Source organism: Thamnophis elegans, chromosome 6, assembly GCF_009769535.1.
Source record: "Thamnophis elegans isolate rThaEle1 chromosome 6, rThaEle1.pri, whole genome shotgun sequence".
In the NCBI taxonomy this organism is placed as follows: Eukaryota; Metazoa; Chordata; class Lepidosauria; order Squamata; family Colubridae; genus Thamnophis; species Thamnophis elegans.
The window spans coordinates 72451292-72473033 of record NC_045546.1 but is presented as its reverse complement, the minus strand read 5'-3'; the positions used below and the strand labels follow the sequence as shown (position 1 = coordinate 72473033).

The 21742-nt window shown below is 37.6% G+C and overlaps 1 protein-coding gene across 1 annotated transcript in view; it reads left to right on the top strand.

Annotated features, from left to right (window-relative positions):
* The window catches only part of RALGAPA2 (Ral GTPase activating protein catalytic subunit alpha 2), a 194857-nt gene that overhangs the window by 38503 nt on the left and 134612 nt on the right, over positions 1-21742 (top strand). Inside the window, 7 exon segments of the mRNA XM_032219499.1 lie at positions 1801-1834; positions 1837-1891; positions 1893-1926; positions 3765-3913; positions 7217-7328; positions 9697-9934; positions 11231-11395. Coding sequence (XP_032075390.1) covers positions 1801-1834; positions 1837-1891; positions 1893-1926; positions 3765-3913; positions 7217-7328; positions 9697-9934; positions 11231-11395 — 787 coding nt within the window.

The following is a 21742-nucleotide window of genomic DNA, read 5'->3' as shown; positions in this document are numbered from 1 at the left end:
GAGCGGCGCGGGTGTGCGGGCGCGCGCGGTGCGCGGGGGGGCGTCGCCGTTCCCAGGGAAGTTACTTACTTCCGGGTTCGCCTACCAACCGGATCGCAGGGACGTTGCGAACCGGTCGAAACCCACCCCTGCTCTAGGGCTAGTTTTTGAGCCAGGTCTCACTTAATCTGTACTTATACTTTTGATTTTTCCTGCCTAAATGTAAAACTTTTGCTTTCTCCACATTAAAATTCATTTTGTTAGATAGGGCCCATTAAGTTTGTCAGATGTCTTTGGATCCTGAGCTTGTCTCAGGGGTATTGGCGATTCCTGCCAGTTTAATGTCATCTGCAAATTTGATGAGTTGCCCTTCTATCCGTCTATGTATAGTGAGTCAATTTTGGAATCCAATCCTTCAGTATTCTTTATTTAATTCAATAATGATACACAGGCCACAATGTTAAACTGGTAGGGAATGTCAAGAAAATTGAAACTGTATTTCCAATAGTTAACATAGTTTTAATCATATTTATTCATCACTATAGGTACTCTGTAAACTGTTGATAATAAATGAATCAGTAAAACTTGATCCCAATACAAAATTAGAATTTTTTCAAGTTGTACAAATGTTTGTCAGACAGTTTTGCCCCCACTGAAATATTTATTCCCTTGTATATTATATCACTAAGCAAATAAAGAGTTTTAATGCCAGGGTCACTAATTTAGCCCATTCAAAATGGGCTGCATCAATCTTTATTCTATTCTGTATTATTACTGTATCTGATTTTAAATAGTAATGAAATCATCACCTCTTTGTTGGTAAAAGTCTTATTAATCTAGTATAGATTTTTGTAAATGGAACCAGTTCCTCTCCTTCTAAAAGCCCCCTAAATTTGTGTGGACAATTATAGACTCTGTGGCCCATATACTTGGGAGATTATCTCCCTTGCCTTTTCCTCAATAGTAGTATTCAAGTAAAAATGGTATTTTGTATTGTAAAAAAGCATGTGTAAATTAGTAGTGACATATTGCAAAACCATACATACAGACACACACACACATAATAATTTATGGTATAAAGCAGTGAAAGCGAACTTTTGTCTTAGGGCGTACCAAAAATTGTGTGTGTGTGCACGCTATCGTACGTGCAACGCGTGCCCCACCAATACAATTCCCCCCACCTACCTGCGCATGCATGTACGACCCCCTCCCCAGGCTCCAGAGGCTTTCCTGAGGCCTCGGGAGGGTGAAAACAGCCTCCCCCGACCCCGGCGGAGTCCCTCTGGAAGCCGGAAATGGATTGTTTCTGAACTTCTGGTTGACCTGTTGGGGCCGTTTTCCATCCTCCCCAGGTTTCAGGAAAACCTTCGGAGGCTGGGAAGGGTGAAAAACAGGCCCAACGGGCCAACCGGAAGTTCATTCCCTATGCATTCTGGTTTCCTGAGGGCCTCTGGTGGCTCATTGGGGCCATTTTTCACCCTCCCCAGGCTTTAGGAAAGCCTCTGGAGGTTGGGCCTGTTTTTTGCCTTCCCAGTATCCGGAGGCTTTCCTGAAGTCTGGGGAGGATGAAAACAGCCTTCCCTGGCCTTGCTGAAGGCCAAAAATCAGATGCACGCAGGAGCTGACGGCTGGCGTGCCAGCAAATATGGCTCCCCATGCCATCATGGGTATAAAGAGTATTTAAAATATTTTAAACCACTAAGTGCTTGTTTATTTTTTTGAAAAGTATTAAAGCTGCTAATTCTTTTGTTAAAATTTACAGTGAGCAAACTGTGGTTACATTCTGGGTGCTCATATGTTGATTAATACGTTTTCCTAAAGCTTGTGTCTGGACATAGAAGATCCTCAAGTTGGGGAGAAGTTACTCCTTCTCTAGTGCTGTTACCAGAGGATGCTTATTAGAAGATGAAATGAAATGTTAAAGCAGGACTTCAAGCTACACTGCAGGTATTACATATATATACATACATACATACATACATACATACATACATACATACATACAACATATATATATACATACATACATATAACATATACAAATATATATACTGTATAATACAAAAGAAATCGCTTTCTTAGTTTGTATAATATATTTTGTACTTGTTAATTGTATTTATATTTGTTACCATAATTAAACTGAAACTGAAATTTTGCTTTGGACAAAAGGAAATACATTGTTCCTTTAGAATTGATATAAATGCAAAGCAAAAGATACATTTGATGTTATCTTAATTGTAACTAGAATTATTCTAAATTTGGGGTGGACTGCTGCGGTGGATCAAAAGTATAAAAAAAATCAAAATATTCAGAGACCATATTTGAGCTGCAAAAAATTAAAAGGAAGTAGAAAAGAAACACAAATAGCTCCAGATGTACTTAAAAAATCATAAAAGTTGAGTTGAGTTTATTGATCTTGTATGCCGCCCACTCCCGAAGGACTCCGGGCGGCTTACAATAACAAGGGAAGGGATAAATAAACAAAACAACACTTTAAAATACACAACAGTCACAGTTACAAAGAAGGCCCCAGAAATATGAAGATCCCTGATCAGCATCTGTATTTTGTCCTTTTTCTCCTTCACATTCCTCAACGTGATCTCCCCTCCCCCCCCAAAAAAATCAAAGGAACCAAGATCAAAAGGCTTCTAAGAGGTGGTTTTTAAAAGATAAGCAGAAATTCTCTGTACACTCCAGAGTACTCAGATGCAGCCCATTTTGCTGCTGAAAATAATCAATTCATGTTTGAGGCAAGAAATTTTATACTCAAAACATTTTGAATATATACTGTTTTAAACCCCAGAATAATAAATAATGTTTTCTATGTAACCCAAGATTGAGAATATCCATGAGTCATTGCAACAACTGTCTCTCTGTATGATTGCTATGATGAATTCTATGATGGCTCTTCAATATTGTAGTTGATCAGGGCCTTTTCCCATGATCATTGCATCCTTTTTCAAGCATTCTCCTAACTTTTGCAAGACAGGCACATAGTCACAGGTCATCTATGTAAAATTCTGTGTTATAAGAGTCTGTTCATAAGGTACTATTTTCAGTTGTTTCACTGCATAATTCTCTGGATCCAACTTTTGTTTATAATACACTACATCTCCCTTTACTGCCAACAGTTGTCCTGTTCTCAGATTATTATGACAGTCTAAATTAAGCAGAAAGGCACGAAATTGTAGAATGTTTTTGAAATTTATTTTATACAGAGGGACAATCTGGCTATATAAGCTTTTCAGAGTTACTGGGGTCACCAGAGACTTTTTATAATGAGGTTAGTTTGCAACTATGGTGAATTCTGTTAACTTTTGGAATACAGATCATTTCCTAGTGTGTAGATTTTTAGAAAAGATATTTAATGCACATCTCCATAGCATATCTATTCCAGGACTATATTTGCTCTCATTTCAATTCAGGGCCGTCAGGTTTCTTAATCTAAAACAGCTCAATGGGCAAATTGCCTTTTTATTAGAAAGGAAAATGCTATTATAAAATGTATTTATAATTCTCTTAACTCAGAATGATAAAAAATGGCAGTTATCTAAATATATCATTTAAAATGTGCAAGAGATTCTGCTCTTTATAACTTCAGTATGAACTTATTGTAAGGGTGATGTTTGTTTGTAAATAGATTAATTTAATCCTAAATTTCATGAAGAATATATTGTTCAAATTATTCAAAATAACCTGAATAGATTCATATTCATTCTCTCTCTCTCTCTCCCTCCCTCTCCCTTTCCCTCTTCTTCCTCCTCTCTATCTTTCAAAATATAAAGGTATTTTTGACAAACTCTGCAAACATATTTTTATTGGAACCATGCAGTGAAGCCCCTGAACTACTTAAAGAGCAAATAAATTCTTGCAGAGCAGTTTTGAGTATATATAGGCGCATGATAATGGAAGTTCCAATGAATAAAAAGACCTGGTATGTTTATCTGAAATAGAATGTGTTAATGACCTTGGGGAAAGAGGAGGAAATGCTGCCTAGGAAACAATCAGACAAGAGTGGTAGGAGCTGGCAGTCGATTAATGATCAGAGAAAGAAATTTAGGAGAGACCTGCCCAAATGAATCAAATAGTTAATAATGGAGGCAGGAAGCTTGTGCCTTCATATTTTCAAGTTTCTATTAATATAACCTTACATAGTAGAATTAGTTTATCTTATCCAGTTTCCTTTCTAGTTTTCCTAGGAGGGCTGACTCTTGCTCCTCTCATTGCTATATCTGAGTTATGAAGATATGGTATATCTTCATAACTTACATACACCTTTGTAAATTATCTATGTACAAACTGGAATTCTAGAGAGCAGTTAATGGATAGGAATGAATGTCCAGACTTTCGACAAATCTGAAAAGACAGGTAGTGCATAAGTTGGACACCTCTTAATTCTGAGAGCACAAATGTAATGTGGATATTCCACTGATAATTTGTTTTGTTTTCTAGGAAAAAAAACATATTGTTATAGGGCAAGATGATTTGAAATACATGTTTTCATTGCTGAACAAATAGAATGCTGTCAATTCTTACCCCTTCAATTTTAATTTATATTGGGCTTTTCTGCCCATAAGGAAAAAATGCAGAATTATATTGTGATCTTTCCAAATCATGGGGAAATGAATGAAAAGCTTCCATGATGGATTGTATTTGTTTTCAGGACATAGTTTTAGGACATTATTTTTTTAAAAAAATCAAAGTATAGTTGAAATCATTGCCATTGATTGAGATGGGTGGCTATAGAAATTGAATTTTTAAAAAATAAAACTAATGGCTAATAAAAATAATTTACTCAACACTTATACTTTGTTTTATAAAACATGTTTTATTACTTGGTTTAGATAAGACCTGATTTGAAATACTAAATATTTAAGTAATGTAAATATATTTAAAATAAAGCAAATGCTTTATAATGAGGTTTGCAAATCACAGTAGTAACAGATAGAATATATTAGAGAGACACAGCTTTTATTTATCCATATGAATAGTTTGCATCTACCAAGTTCTGCCCATTTGGGTTCTAATCCTCTATGCAGCCTTCTCCTGGCCAAAACTATCAAAAAATAAGGCAAAGAAGCCAGGAACCAGGGGTGGTTATCATATTTCTTATTGAAGACCTTAACTTTAATTTTTCTTTTTTTTAATTTCTAAGTGCTATCATAGCATAAAGAGCTTCTATAAAAAGACCTCAGAGGGTCTGTACCCTATAGAACAGTGGCCCCCAACCTTTTCAGCACCAGGGACTGATTCCATGGAGAAAGGTTTCTTCGTGGATTGCAGGGTAGTGATTTTGCATGCTGCCTGCATCCCATGGATGGGGATTCACTTGTTTGCTTGCTGGTGTGCCACGGACTGCTGGCATGCCACGGACCGCTGCCAATCCACAGACTGGGAGTTGGAGACCCCTGCTATAGAAGGCATAATACACTTTTGACTTGAAGTTTCACTTCTGACATTCCGCAATGACTTACGGTTTTTTAATTGTATTTCAATTGAAAACTTTTGATAATGTTGAATCTAAATGATTTGTTATATTATTACTATTTCTTTAGTTAACAAAAATAGATATCTTGATAAAGGGATCATTATGTTTAGATTTATTAGTAAAATTATTACATGTCATAATGAAAATATTTTAAATACAAAATCATACAGCTTCTCTAACATGGGTGTTGTCCAAATATGTAGACTTTACCTACTAGAATTCCCTGGCATTGACATTAATATGAATACTAAAAGGTAAAAACTACATCCAGGTAAACTCCACTTACCAACAATAATTGGGACTGGAAACTCTGTCATTAAGCAGTGCTGTAATACGTCAAGAAACCAGGTGACTGTGCCACTTAGTGACAGCAGTTCCCACAGTTCAGGTTGTCACAGTTAAGCAAGGACCACACAGGTCATTAACCGAGGAGCTCATGTAACCAAAATTTTCAATTTCCTGCCAGCTTCCCCATTGACTTTATTTGTGGGAACTATTTTTTTTTTTGTATTTTATTTGGATTTATAGGCCGCCCTTTTCCCTGAGGGGACTCAGGGCGGCTTACAATCATTAGGGAGGGGGTGCAATTCAAAACAAACAATATGTGAACAAAATAAATAAAGTAATAAAAACACAACTTGCATTCAACCATTCAACACTCGGGTGGGGCAAATTAGAGACTTATCCCCAGGCCTGTTGGGAACTGACAAGAAAAATAGCAAATTGCTATCCCATGATTGTGGAACACGGTGCTAGTTAAGTGCAAGGTCCACTTATAAGTACCACTCATTCAGTGCCATTGTAAATTTGAATGGTTGCCAAGCAAAAATGGTTATTAAACAAAGATTGCCTGTATTTAGGATAGTTAAGTTGGGGAAACCTAGGATTAAAATATTATTTGGGGTTGTGCACTCTTAGAAAATGAATAATAAGATACTTAAAATGCTTGTGGTTATAATATTTTTCTGCTGGTATTTAAATAAGTGCTTTCCATATGGGTCTGAATGAAAGATTAGTTACACTGCTTTAAGACTTGCACTAATTTTAAGGAGCAGGCGTCTTAAATCAACGGAATCTTTTTTTTTTTTAAGCTGGTACTGATGCCTCAAAACAAGACAAGCTCCTTTAATGACTAGTAAAGGGATGTTGTGTTTATATAAGGCCCAAATCCTTTTTTGGTACACGTAGTCTTCAACTTGTGATCACAATTGAGTTGTTAAGTGAGATATTTGTTAAGTTAGTTTTGCCCCATTTTGCAACCTTGTGTTGTGGCCCATCAGTTGCCAGCAGAGCTGGCAGCAGACCCAGACAGTGAAGAGATTGGGGAGGAACTTGGGCCTGGAGTCTGGGGAAATTCTGGAATCTGGGGAAGGTTCTGATGGATGCTCTGGGTCAGACATAGAGGTAGAGCCAGGGCCATCCGACATTTCCCAACCACCAGAGAGGCAGCAGGCTTTGGAGGCTGATATGAGTGAGAAGGAAGAACAGCTGGGGCCTCTTCCAGATGCATTATGCACAGAGCAGTTAGGAGAGGGGAACAACGGAGGACAAGGAGTCTCCTTGGGACTAATTTTTAAGTGTGCACAATCCTAATATTTGCTTCTCTTACTTTGCAACTTTTTAAGAGTGTTAGAAGTACCTATGATGGTAGTGTCAACATTATTATGAGAAAATGTTAAGATAAATGCCATTAGTAATTTTTTCCTACATTTTTCATAGGTATAATATATATTTTAAATTTTATCCTAGGGAGCATATATTGCAAATACTTCTTAGCATAACAGAAGCTGTCATGAGCAACTCCAAAGATGATCAAATAAAGGATGCATTTGGTCAAAGTTTAGCGGCTTCACTATTTCGGGTATGTCTCATTTTTTGTAGAGCAATTTAAACATTGTTTTAAGTGCTATAGTTAATTAATTAAATTTATACACCGCCTAGTCTCAGCTACACAGAAAATAATTACATTGCATAGTTATATTTTATAGCACAATATAGCAAGGTATAGCAAGATCATACATTTGTCATACATTTAGAAGCATATAAATGATAAGAACATTAAATGTTGTAGTATATTATATTCATTATTCCGTCAGGCCTGGGGATAGGACTTTACTCTCGCCCCTCCCGAATGTTGAGTGAATGTTGTGTTTTACCGCTGATTATTTTTACTCACATTTTCTTTTTGTGTTTTGTCCTGCACTCCCCTCCCCTATTATTGTAAGCCGCCCTGAGTCCCCTCAGGGAAAAGGGCGGCCTATAAATGTTTAATAAAAGTAAAAAAGTAAAAGTATAATGACCACAATTGAGATTGAAATCTCAGTTGTTGAGTGAAGTGGTCATTAAGTGATATGACTACCCACATGACTGCTTTGCTCAAAGACTGCAGTCCCAGTACTCACAGTTGAGGTTGTTAAGTGGAGGGAGTCCCACGCCAGGGATGCAGGGTGCTTCTGGGGGGACGGGACACTAGGATGCTCCACTCAGAAGATGAAAAGGCTCTCTGGCTAAATGCAAGGACAATTTTCAGTCCCTGAGCAAAGAGATACTTGAGTATGGTGTATGCCAGGCATCCCAGGGCCTTCCCCACCTGCCTGAGCATCCCACACTCTTACCTTATAATGCTCCCTCTCTGACCAAAAGCTTAGAATCCTGCTTGGATCTTGCCTCCCTTTCATCTCTAGAGACTTGCTAAAAGAGCTGCCTGTTGAAGGATGCCAGCTGCCCTTTGCACCTGACAGGTAAGTCATGTGGAGTGCACAAATGGAGCTCAAATCATCAGGATCTGAGCTGTGTTTCTCAGCTCTGGCGAAAGGGTTGAGCTCTTCTCCACATAGGGAAAGGAACATCTTTCCTTGCATGAACTTAGGATCTGAGTTCTGTTTCTGCTAAACGAGTTCAATTCGCCTTGCACAGAAGGGGACACCTTCGTCGGGATGGAGAAATGGAGCTTAGCTCTTTGGGATCTATGCTCCATTTCTCCATCCTGCTAAAAGGAGTTTCACTCCCCTCAGCAGGCAGCTCTTTCAGCCAGCCCACAGAGGTAAGAGGGAGTCCCCTCAGCAGGAGGGAGCAACTTGTAACCTTCCCTGCTACCTTCCCCATTGCCTGTCTGGGGAACCTAGCAGATAAGATTACAAATGGTGATCACATCGTGGCAGGCTGCTTGGCAACTATTCGTAAGTGCAACAGGTTGCCACATACCCAGATTGAGATCATGTGACTCCGGGTGTGTGTGTGCAACATTTTACAACAGCTAGATGTGCTTTACAGGCCCTAAGGCACCCTTTCCATAATTTTGAATCATCATTAAACACCTTGTCTATGTCAGTCACTTCCTGCAATTAAATTTGTAGTTTTAATACTGCAATATAACCAATGTTTATTCCTGAGATTTCAGCATAGAGAACAGGAAAATGGAGGTGGAATAAATGACATATCTATTGTTCTGAATATAGGCCTCTTCATGCTCTAAGACTGAAATAGTTTCTCAAAACTAGATAGAATTTATTTGAAATAACAATTTTACTTCCCATTAAATAAATTAGGGATAGGCTTATAGGTATTGATCTTACTATATATTATATATTCAGAGATACAATTCTGGAAGTAGCACAACTCTGCAACAGGTCTTTCTGTTGTCAGATTAAACTGTTTTACAATGGGAACATTATGTTAACAGAATGGTTTGCGGAGTGTATATTTATTCAAGTTAGAGAATCAACCTGAAATAACACTTTAATCCGGTATAAATGTATCTATCTTCTCCTTTCTTTAGAAATATGCACAGATAATCCTTAACTTACGACCACAGTCGAGCTCTAGATTTCCATTGCTAAGCAAGACTGTTGTTAAATGATCTTTGCCCCACGTTACGACCTTTCTTGCCACAGTTGCTAAGTGAATCACTGTAGCAGTTAGTAAGCTTCCCCATTCACTTTGCTTCTCAGAAGGTCACAAAAGGTTATCACATGATTCCTGAAACACTGCAATTGTCATAAATGCCAAGAATCTAAATTTCGATCACCTGACTGTGGTGAATGCTGCAGCTCTCATAAGTGTGAAAACTGTCATAAATCACTTTTTTAAGTGCCATTGTAACGTTTGAACAGTCACTAAATTAATGGTTATAAATCAAGGATTACCTAGAAACCAGTTCATTTGAATTTCATTCATTTCAAGATGATAATCCAATCTGTTCTCTTTTCTTCCTTATCTTTTAACCACAGACTCTCATCGTGGCTTGGATCCGGGCAAATTTGAGTGTTTATATTTCTCGTGAGCTCTGGGACGAGTTGCTACGTGTACTATCATCCCTTACAGATTGGGAAGAACTAATAATGGAATGGGCTAATATAATGGATTCTCTAACATCTGTTTTAGCAAGAACAGTATACGGTGTTGAAATGACCAACTTGCCACTAGATAAGCTAAGTGAACAAAAAGAGAAAATACAAAAAGGAAGAGGTAACTGATAAGGAAATGAATGAAATTATTTGTATAAAATGAGAAAAATGGTAAATGCTATTTATTTACTAAAGACAAATATTGCATTCCAATGCAATTTTATAGCTTATTCTAAATATATAAAGGGCTCTTATGCAAGGAGATAATGTGTTTACATGAGGTCTCTATATATGATTTCCCCTAAAAAGTACCTGTTTTACCTACTCATGGGAATTTGACATTCTCCAACATGTGTAAGCGGTTTATTTTCTTGTGATCAAATTCAAAAATAGATAATACTTTATTTCAATGCAGAACCTAGTGGAAATCTAAGAAATGTTTATTAGTTATTTATTTGCATAATTCTGGAATGATAATTTTTTTAAAAATACCTATCCTAGCAGTGTCATGAGAAATACTCTTAATGTCTGAAAAATAATACAATAACAGAGTTGGAAGGGACCTTGGAGGTCTTCTAGTCCAACACTCTGCCTAGGCAGGAAAGCCTACACCACTTCAGACAAATGGCTATCCAACATCTTCTTAAAGACTTCCAGTGTTGGGGCATTCACAACTTCTGGAGGCAAGCTGTTCCACTGATTAATTGTTCTAACTGTCAGGAAATTTCTCCTCAGTTCTAAGTTGCTTCTCTCCTTGATTAGTTTCTACCTATTGCTTCTTGTTCTACCCTCAGGTGCTTTGGAGAATAGTTTGACTCCCTCTTCTTTGTGGCAACCCCTGAGATATTGGAATACTGCCATCATGTCTCCCCTAGTCCTTCTTTCTATTAAACTAGACATACCCAGCTCCCGCAACCATTCTTGATATGCTTTAGTCTTCAGTTCCCTAATCATCTTTATTGCTCTTCTCTGCACTCTTTCTAGAGTCTCCACATCTTTTTTACATCATGGTGACCAAAACTGAATGCAGTATTCCAAGTGTGGCCTTAGCAAGGCATTATAAAGTGGTATTAACTTCTAATACCTTTCTTTTACTGTTTTTATTGACATGGCTAGCATTAACTTCCTGCTTCAGCAAATTCTTAGAAAAACTCATTTATTGGAGAAGTTTCCAATGGGTTGTGTTCATTATCTAATTATTCCTTAATTACATTCCTGAAATCAGAATTTGTTTACAGTTTTGGTGCTAGAAATCATTTTAAACAATTTAAATGGCAATTCCTGCTTAGGCACTTGTATTGGAAATTAATCAGTTGGTTAACTGTTCTTGTCAATTGGATTTTTATTTACAATCTGATCTTCTTGAATTCTCAAAGTACATTAAGGTTAATTTTGCTGTACATTCCGTTATTGAAAGGTGGCATTTTGGAATCTCAAAAAGGAGCTGCAGTTGGAAGATCGTTTTCTTTAAGCTGGAGAGATCATCCTGATGTTGCAGAACCTATGAGGTTTAGGAGTGCTACCACCTCAGGAATACCAGGAATGGAGAAAGCAAGAAATATAGTGCGCCAGAGAACAACAGGTTAGAAACAGGAAATTTTGTGTTCTAATAATAAAAATGTCAGTGATTTTAAAAAAAAATTAATTTCTAACATTTTATATTTCTTTTGATTTGTTGAGTTGCTTTTTAAACAACCTGTTTTTTGTTGTGGCTTTTATATAATTCTGCATATAAATTGTTTTTATTTCCCTAGGACTCTTCTAAAGATCTAGCAACCCTTCCTTTGGCTTAGAATTTGTATGTCAATCAAATATTGGCGTGCGTATTTCTGGTCCAGTTAGTAAAAGACACTTAACTTGGATGGGAGTAGCAAGGCGAACTTTCTGTTTTGGTTATTCATTATTAATTATATAGAATTAATCAATATGTAAATTAAACATTTTTAAATTGTAGGATGGTAGAAAATAGTAGTTGGGATTGCAAACTAATTGAGATTTCACATATCTGTATCTAAAAATAGTTGGGTTATTCATGCAATCATCATGATGTTATAATTTGGCAGCACATACTTGGTTTTTTATTCTGGTTATTCAGTGGAGAGTTGCATTGTATTGATTGAAACAACCTTTGAAATTCCTATATGTATGGTTTAACCTGTATTTACTGTATATGTGTGCACATGTTTTCAAGAATGTAATTTGGTTCTTTAATTTTATGAAAGATTCAAAGATTGTATATGTATAATGTAAAGGCCTTTGCTATTAAACTACAAGATTATTGTGACTGGCAGGTTCAGTGTTGTTATAAGTTATATAGTTTTAAATGGTTGGAGCTCTAAGAGTAAAAACAAAATTCCTGTAAAATACATAACAAATACTTTTGCATTCTTTCAATGTTCGAAAATGCTTGAAATTTTTCAGCAACTTTGATTTACCTCTACTGTAAAATATATTCCTCTGATTTTTTCCCAGTTTCTTTTACAAGTTTTCTGGGGTTCCTAGTAAGACATTTTCAACTCCAGTGTTGCCAGGTGGTGATGGTGGTGTTTCACTTTTCTTCATTCATCGTTACTAATTTAAATCATGGCTTGTTTTAATCGTGGTTTCTTGAAAAATCCAGAGTTAGTTTCCACAGAGAACTCATGTTTAGCTGGCCACTTCCTAATTATATCTTTGAGGTCTCTGTTTGTCACACATGGATGAAACACTGCTTAGACCCGAAAACCTTTTTAAATGGGACAGGACTTTCGCCAGAGAGTTCATGCTTCATAACATCATATGTTGCCTACTCATCAATTCCAGATACTTCTCATAAATTCTTGCAAAGATTTCTATATTTGTAATGGAGATATGGTCTATAGTAGGGTTCCCCAGCCCCCAGGCTGTAGATTGGTACCAGTCCATGGCCTGTTAGGAACCACAAAACTTCATCTGTACATGCCCAGGATGTAGGTTGCATGCAAAAACATTGTCTTCCATGAAACCGATCCCTAGAGCTAGAAAGGTTGGAGACTGCTGGCATACAGCATCAAAATGAGTGTAGGCATCTATTAAATGTGTTACAAATTGCCAGCTACTGACAGGCATTCTCCTTACCCATCACACCTTTAGCATGTAGTACAAAATTGTATTCATTGCAAAAAATTGAACAGCAAGCTAGGAAGAATTACTTTTCTTAATACCAACTCTCTGCAAAAATATTCTGGCTGCAGCCAGAGGCCCTTTAGAATGAAGATTTTCAAATAGTTTTTAAAATTGTTGGTAACATTTGCCTTCACATGAACTGCAGCTATTGTTTCAACTATCCAAAATACACTGGTTCAGTTCTGTCTCATTTCCCTATTTTTGTTAGCTATAGCTACTTATAGTTAGACAGGGTTGGTTTTATAACTCATCACGTAGACTTTTGGGGGTATTTTTCCCAGTTTCAAAGTAACAGCTTTATAATGAGAAGATAAATTCACTGGTACCCCTACTCTCATAGTAAGCTTAATTTTCCCCTGTAGTTACTTCTGGTTCCATTCTATAGGAATGTTGGAGTAGGTTAAGACAAGAACTTAGCATCTCCCATATGATAAGAATTTGATCAGTGTACAGAAACATTGCGCCTTGGAGAAGATGTACAGTTGAAAAGTATTACTAAGCAGAATGAATTAGTTCTATTATCAGCCACCTGTGTACAAATATGGTTAATCTTAGTTGTGAAACTTGTCCAGGAGAAAATAGTTTTCTTGTTCTCCACCATAATACAAAAACATTCCTCTTATTGCTTAGCTTGGAAAACTATTGTATCAAATTCATCGTTCTTTACTATAGTCTCCTTTAGCTTGCTACAGGTAGTTAACAACCACACATTTAGTGACAGTCCAAACTTGGAATAGCATTGAATAAGTAGTACTTGCAACTAGTTCTCAGAGTTTCAGTTGCTGTAAGACTCCACATTCACATGATCACAATCTTGACACCTGGCTTGCAATTATAATGTCTCAGTTGCCTGTGGTTGCCTTTTTTTCATGACTTCAAGCAAGCAAAGCTAATGGGGAATCTGGCAAGAGGTTGCAAATGGCAACCATGTAATGTCTCACTTAACTATGGAAATCAGGAATGATAGAATTGCTGTCACTAAGCAGGACCTTCACGTGGCATGTTGCTTTATGACCACAGTGCTTAGCAACAGCAATTCTGATCCTAATTGCCATTCTTAACTAAGGACTTACCTGTATTGAGTTCTTGTGCACAACCACTCTCCATCTTTCCCCATGCTCCAACAATTTCATGTAGCTCCTCAAGAAACAAAGGGACCCATTTTCTTTCTATTCTGTTTCTTGGTAAATACCTAATTTGCAAATCTTCCAGGTAACTCGCCACTCTTCTGTAGTGAATATTTTGATAGAAGGCTTTCCCTTCACATCCGAGCCTTTTTTTATGACAGTATCAACAAATGTTTTTAATAGAATTTGGATTTCTCTCTTGAGTTATTAGAGTAAATGAGATATGGTTGCTCTCCAAATGAAAACATCAAGTTAATTATTTGGACCTTTGAAATTCTCAAAGCTTTACATTCAAACCCATCCTTTGGAACAAAATTATCAGGTCACTGCTAACAACATGATTATGGTTTTCTACATCAATAAATAATGTAGCATGCATTGTCTAAGCTTTTTCAGATGAGATTGATGCCTCTGCCACTGGATAACATTTGTATGATACTGGTAGCTATCTGCCTCTTAGGATCTGGCAACAAGAAGACTAATTGAATGGGACTGTTTTCACACTTCTATCTCTTATAAACTGCATCTGTTGGTAGCAAGCACAATATTTAATTTGTGAAAGAATCCCTTTATTTATCTTTTCCAATTCACTCAGAATCATTTTTGTCAGTGTTTCTGTTATAGGAAGGAACCCAGAACAGAAAGAGTTCTGTGAGAGTTTATTTTCTTATAATTAGTGAAAAAGTAGATCTTCCAAAACAAAGAAGGAACTTGATAATTCATTTCATATGATGGGAATGAGAGGCAAATGTTTTGAATATGCTTTTTGTATCTAGTGCTTGCTCTTGAATTACAGCAGTTGCTTGAATTCCTTGATTAGATAAAATACAGTTGTATTCAACGCTGAATGCTGCTTACTGTCAAACCTCCTGAATGTTTTTAAAGTAACAACAGCAATGGATGAATCATAAATAACAAACAGTAACTATGCGCTTAACCAAGTACTCTTAAATTTTGCATAGTGTATTTTTTTTTGTCCAATATGTAAAGCTCATCAAGCAACTTCACAATAGTTCTTGCATTTAGTAATCTAAAGGCTCAGCTGCATAGCCTTCATTACACATTACTACTGTATGTGCACAGATAGTCCTCAAATTGCAACCACAATTGGGACTAGCACTTTCATCACTAAGCGATGTGGTTGTTAAATGAGTTGCAATTGATTTTACAACCATTTTGTTGTGGTTGTTAAGTTAATCATGCTGTCATTAAGTGAATCCAACTTCCCCCATAAGCCAAGATTACCAATATACATAATTTTTTGGTTTTGGCATCATTTCTTTGCAAATGAAAGCACATGAAGATATGTAGAGATAATACATTATATTTGAATTGTTTTTTAAAAATGCAGCCTATTTGTTATACCCAAAACATTAGCAATTGTTAGTCTATGTGTTTAATTGGCTTCCCCTCAACCTGTTTTCTTTCTGTCCTTCGGCTACCTTCAATGGGTAGCATCAAGACTGAATTAGTGCTTGCTATTTTATTGGATAATGAATATTTCCACATTTCTGTAACTTAGAATGACCATTGGCTTACCTGAAGGGTCGTTTTCAGTGGTTCACCAACAAAAGCGCGCCCGACAAAAGCACGCCCGACTAAACTGCAGTGACAAAACCGCGAGTTCTGAACCGCGCCGAAGAATGAACGCTGAATTGCGCCGACAACAGCGTGCCGACAGAAGGGCGCTGTAAACCTAAACCTAACCCTAACCCTAAACATAACGCTAACCCAAACCCTAAACCTAACCCTTACCTTAACTGAACTGTCCCTTCTGCCGACGCGCTGTTGTAAATCGCCCTTCTGTTGACGCGCTGTTGTCGACGCGCTGTTATCGGCGCGTTGATGATGTCGCGGTTTTAGCGACGCGTTGATGACATCGCGGTTTTAGCGACACAGTTTTGTCAGGTCACGGTTTTCAGTACGCTGCTTGGAGAGTCCAAGCAATGGGTTAAACTCAGCCAATCTGCCCAGGACTGAATTGAAACTTTAGCCACACCTCTGGTGTTGCCTTGACTTTCCAGATTTTCAATGAAGGTGTTGAACTGTACAGATTGATAAGAAGTCCAAACTAGTCCAAAAAACCCCCAAAAGGTCCAAAAAACTGTGATAGCGGAGAAGACCCCAGGGTGGGGTTGGACTCTCCTTGCAGCATACTGAAAACGACCCTTCAGGTAAGCCAATGGTCATTTTCCAGTATGCTGCTTGGAGAGTCCAAGCAATGGGACATAGCTAAGTGTCACTAGGGTGGGAAGCAGAAGAGTCCAGGGTCTCTCTGCTGTTATGGATCCCCTGTAGGACTCGCCTCCCAAAAGCCCCCTCCGCAGAAGCAAATTTGTCCAATTTATAGTTCTGAACAAATTGAAATAAGGAAGTCCAAGTAGTTGCCTTGCAAATCTCTTCTATTGGCACTTGGGTCGCCCAGGCCACTGTGGTAGCAGCACTCCTCGTGGAATGTGCGGTGATATAATGAGGCACTGGTCTGGATTGTAAGACGTATGCGAGGGAGATGCAAGCCCGTAGCCAGCAACCGATGGTGGATGAAGAGACTTTGCGACCTTGAGATGCAGGTTGAAATGAGATGAAAAGCGATTCAGAACATCTAAAAGCTGCCGTACGCTTGATGTACTTGCATAGAGTGTGGCGGACGTCAAGCATGTGCAATCTCTTTTCCCTCAGATGTGTGGGATGAGGACAAAAATCCAGGAGAACGAACTCCTGGGCACAGTGAAACCAGGAGTTGATCTTGGGAATAAAAGTCTGGTCCAGATGGAGGACCACTCTATCAGGATGAATCCGACACAAGTTCCTCTCTCACCGATAGAGCTGCCAACTCCAAGATCTGTCGAGCAGACGTAATGGCAATTAAGAAAACTGTCTTAAAGGTGAGGTTTCAAACTGGCAGAATGTAGAGGCTCAAAGGGCACTGATATAAGGGCCATAACACCACCTCGAGCTCCCATGACGGGTATCTATGGACGACTGGAGGTCTCAGATTGGTGGCACCCCGCAGGAAGCTACGGATGACGGGGTGTCGTCCAAGCGATGAGTGACTGTCGGGTGCAAGAATTGTGGATAGAGCAGCCACTTGGCACCTGAGGGTGTTAGAAACTGAGAAATGCGTCCACTGGGCTTTGATTGAATTGAAAATCTGGCAAGTCAAGGCAACACCAGAGGCATGGCTAAAGTTTCGATTCAGTCCTGGGCAGATTGGCTGAGTTTAACCCATTGCTTGGACTCTCCAAGCAGCGTACTGGAAAACAGTTCATTCTTTAAAAATAAAACTTGGGAACATTGAGAAACTTGAACTAATAAGGAACAAAATTCTCGATGTTGTTTTGTGTTCAGAATACTCAAAACTGCTATTTGAAGTCTAATTATTTTGCACCACTGCCAATGCAGTTTTTAGGCTTTAGCAAAGATAACTTGATGATGATGAGGATTACAGTCAGTCAGGTGTTTAGACTGGATTTGGCGTTTTAACCCCTTTAGCGAGTAGTTCCCAAGGACCCGGGATAGGCAGATGTTGTTTTTGATGGATTATTATTTGTTGCAAAGTCAGCCAAATGTTTAGACTCGATTTGGCATTTTTAGTCATCTTTCTCAAGGATCTGGGATAGGCAGATTATTTGATGGTGTTAAGTATTAAATTGTTGCAGGATGTAACAGGTAAAGCTCCAATTGACTGATGGTGATTTTGTCAATGCTGATATCACCAGGTAAACTATATTTACTTTTATGCCACAACTGTACCGTTGCCATCTTCTTAACAGATTCCTAGATGATGATGTAGCCATTTTCTCTTTAGTAATACAACGTGCAATCATAAGATGTGCTTTTTATAGAATTAGGGTGGGGTGTTTTTTTTTTTTTTTTTTTTTTTAGCGTATGGCACGCCAGGGATCATCGAGGTGGCTGGCTGCGTCTGTGAAAGGAATTTTTTCGGGTGGTGTTACTTTTACCCGCCGGATGCGTGAATGTCAATAGGCAATCGGGGGGAGGCTCATACACCTTACACCTACACGTTTTTTTCACTTATGGGAATTGAGCCACTGACCTCAGCGGTGTGCAGGCTCATCGTCTTACCACGTGACCCACTGCGGCCCCTCTATAGAATCAGTAACACAGAGAATTAAGGATGATTAGTAACATTAATGCTACAGAAGCTCCAAAAGCGAGATTTTCTATCTGTCCTCTAGTTCTTTTTTCTAATAAACTGGCTTTCTAAAAAAAAAACCTTGAATACTGATAACCTTGGAAATAGATACACTTTACTGAATTTCTTCTGCACTGCTTTTTTACCTTAATGAATTGTATATGCACAGCATTCATGTTTGTGAGATTCTAAACATGTTATTTTCTATTATATGTGGAAAAAACATCATTCTGCCAAGTAAAATAAAATTACTCTTTTACTTCTATTAATTTATTTTTCCCTATAAGCGAAGCGAAGTCTGTCTATCAACAACTGTGCTCGTCTCTGTGAGGCTTTGCCAGCCACTAAAAGTGTGCCTCTTCTCCTTCATACTGTGAGCTCTCTCTTCCCTGATATCTCTTACACTTCTTACTCTTGCACTTTTTCAGGTATGATATTATACAGTTGTTATAATTTAGCAAGATTGTTTTCTTCTTTATTTTACCCTATATCTTACGTACAACATCCTAATATTACATAATATTGCATTTTGATTTTGTATTTTGAGAATACATTGGTGTTTTTCCAAGTATGTCGGAAAGTAAGCATTAACAATCTGAAATCTTGTTTAGATTCCCATGTTTCTTTGAGACTGAAACCCAAATATTTTCTATACATGTACCAATTTCCCTTGAACAATACTCACTTGTCAATGAATATATATAACAAAGGCAACAGTAAAAATAATGGCTTTCTGTCATGATGGTCTCTTGTGATGGGCCAATAGACAGAGAAAGGAAGCAGTATGCTTCCTCCCATATTTGGGCATACCAGGGGTTGTGACACAATACATACCTATTTCCCTGGCGTAGCTGATAAAGGAGGAGAACCTGTGGCCCAGTGGCTAATACAGCTGCCTAATATGTAATACAGCCCAGGTTCAAATCCCAGTAAGGGTATGGCTAGCTGATGAGAGCTAAATAGCTTGAAATAGATCTATACTAGTCTCCCTTTATTTATTTATTTATCAGCACAAATGCAACTCTCTCTCTCTCTCTCTGTCTCTCACACACACACACACACACACACACACATATATATATACATACATACATACATACATACATACACATATACATATATAGTACAGTTTGAATGAGATAAATCCTCACACTACCTATTCTTGACACCTTCCTTTTCTCACTATGTAGCTAAATCAGCAGCTGATTTTCCCCAGCTCACAGTAAATCACATCATAGACACACACATATTCCAATTCCCTTATATCTTTAAGCTTCTTTTCCAATTTAGCCAACTGTATTTGAGAAAATGAGGAAAGGGAATTAACTATGATTCTAGTTCCTAATCGTGATACAATTTTTTATAGAATTGGAGTTGGATTGGATAGCCTGCTAAGAGAATGGTGGCAATATCCACTGATTTACCCATGTTTGTCAACTGGAGGTCAATCATCTTAGCAAGATGAATTTATTTTAAGAGGAAGGGCAAATGGGAAATGCAAATACTTTATTTGTTCTGCTTCTTTTGGATGCAAGTCCTCACTGTAAGATTTCCAAGCTCTACCACAAGCAGAGCAACTAAATGATACCAGAGATCTATCAAAAGATGGCTGATATTGTAAGTCCTCTTTGCGCACTTAAGTTCTGCTTCCATTGTTAAATCATCCAGCTCTTGCTGCCATCTCCACTGTCTGTCCCCCTTTCAGGGATGCTACCTGCTGCTAGGCTCGAGAGTGCTTTTGTTGAGTGATATGGCAGAAGCATTGAGTTCATTGATGTGATTTTATTTTTCCATTAATACCTTCATTCCCCTTTAGAAATGCTGCTGTTCAATAGAAGAGCTGCCAAGTCTATTATTGCCTCTTCCACTTTTGTCATAGATGGAGAGGCTAGGAGGCTGTCCTGCTCTTCTTGTGGACTGATAGTTACAAATCAACTAGGAATCATGTCTGCAAGGATTCTTGTCTTTCCCAGATTGATACAGTTTTCGGACACAACTACAAATGCCAGGCGTTCCCATTTAAATTTAGAAGTATTGGAAGCATGGCAACAATAAGAGGAGTCATGTTTTTGGAACCAGAATACTATAAACCAATTTCCCAAGGAAAATTTTATTAAATAACTTGAAACTCACATTTTGTTATGAAAAATATGGGGGGTAAATAGGCTTATGCTGGTTTCACAAACCAACTTGTTCATTTGTCCACATAACATTTTGACATCTGAGGAATTCAAAATATATATTTGTTAAAAACTGATCCTTCTTATCTTGAGGTCCAGAATTATTGCATTTCTCAAAAAAACTCATGTCTCTGGGTTTTACGACTGCACACAGTAAGATAAAATGCTACACTGAAATATTGGGTGTGAATGTTTCAGGAGGAAAGCCTTGCAGATGTAGTCTGAGGAAATATCATTGAACACAGATATGAAGATTCAACCAATACAAAAAAAAATAACTAGATTTACTAAATAAATATGAAAAATTGGAGGTCAATGTTATGTTACAATTGTATATTATATATCAGTTTAATATATTCTTATGTGCTTTCACTTTATGGGTAAATCATAGATACCACAACAAAGAATAGGTAACAACAAGAGCCGAGGTGGCATAGTGGTTAGGGTGCAGTACTGCAGGCCACTTCAGCTGACTGTTATCTGCAGTTCAGCGGTTCAAATCTCACCGGCTCAAGGTTGACTCAGCCTTCCATCCTTCCGAGGTGGGTGAAATGAGGACGCAGACTATGGGGGCAATTTGCTGACTCAATTTGCTAAAAATCTGTAAACCACTTAGAGAGGGCTGAAAGCCCTATAAAGCGGTATATAAGTCTAATAAATAAATAAATAAATAACAATGAGTATAAATGCAGAATTCAATGTAGTTAGTACTTTTAAGTGCACTTCTTAAAAGTTGCCAGTAGAGTTATTTTGAATTATGGATAGCTCTGTGTAATATTGAGACATACTCTGTCTGCATTCTCATGGTAGCGTAATTTTTAGTTCATATCTCAAACAATCAAACATATGGCAGCAGCAGTTTGTCAGCCCTTGTTTTCCCATTATGGCATTCCAGCTATTCTTGTAGTAAATGGCCAGATGTACTTCCAATCACATACAGGGATATCAGATTCATAATTAGAACTGTTTCAATTTCAATCATTGTACAAGTATTTCTTGCACAGAGTTCAAAACATAATACATTTTTTTAAAAAGGATAAATGAAACAAAAGCTGATATTTGAAATTTCTTTACAGCTACCATATTTCTTACATAAAGGAATTTATTTTATTGGAAAAAAATTAATTTTGCTGAGAAGAAAGGGGTGTTCTGATAAGTTCTTAGTAGTTTTAGATATCCCTTCATACTTCAGATCAAAGGACATTCCCATCACAAGTCAATAGTACAATGGCTTAAATTGTATTATATGTTTACCTTGTAGCTAAGTGACAATGTTTTATATGTTAATTGATAAGTACCGTATATACTCGAGTATAGGCCGA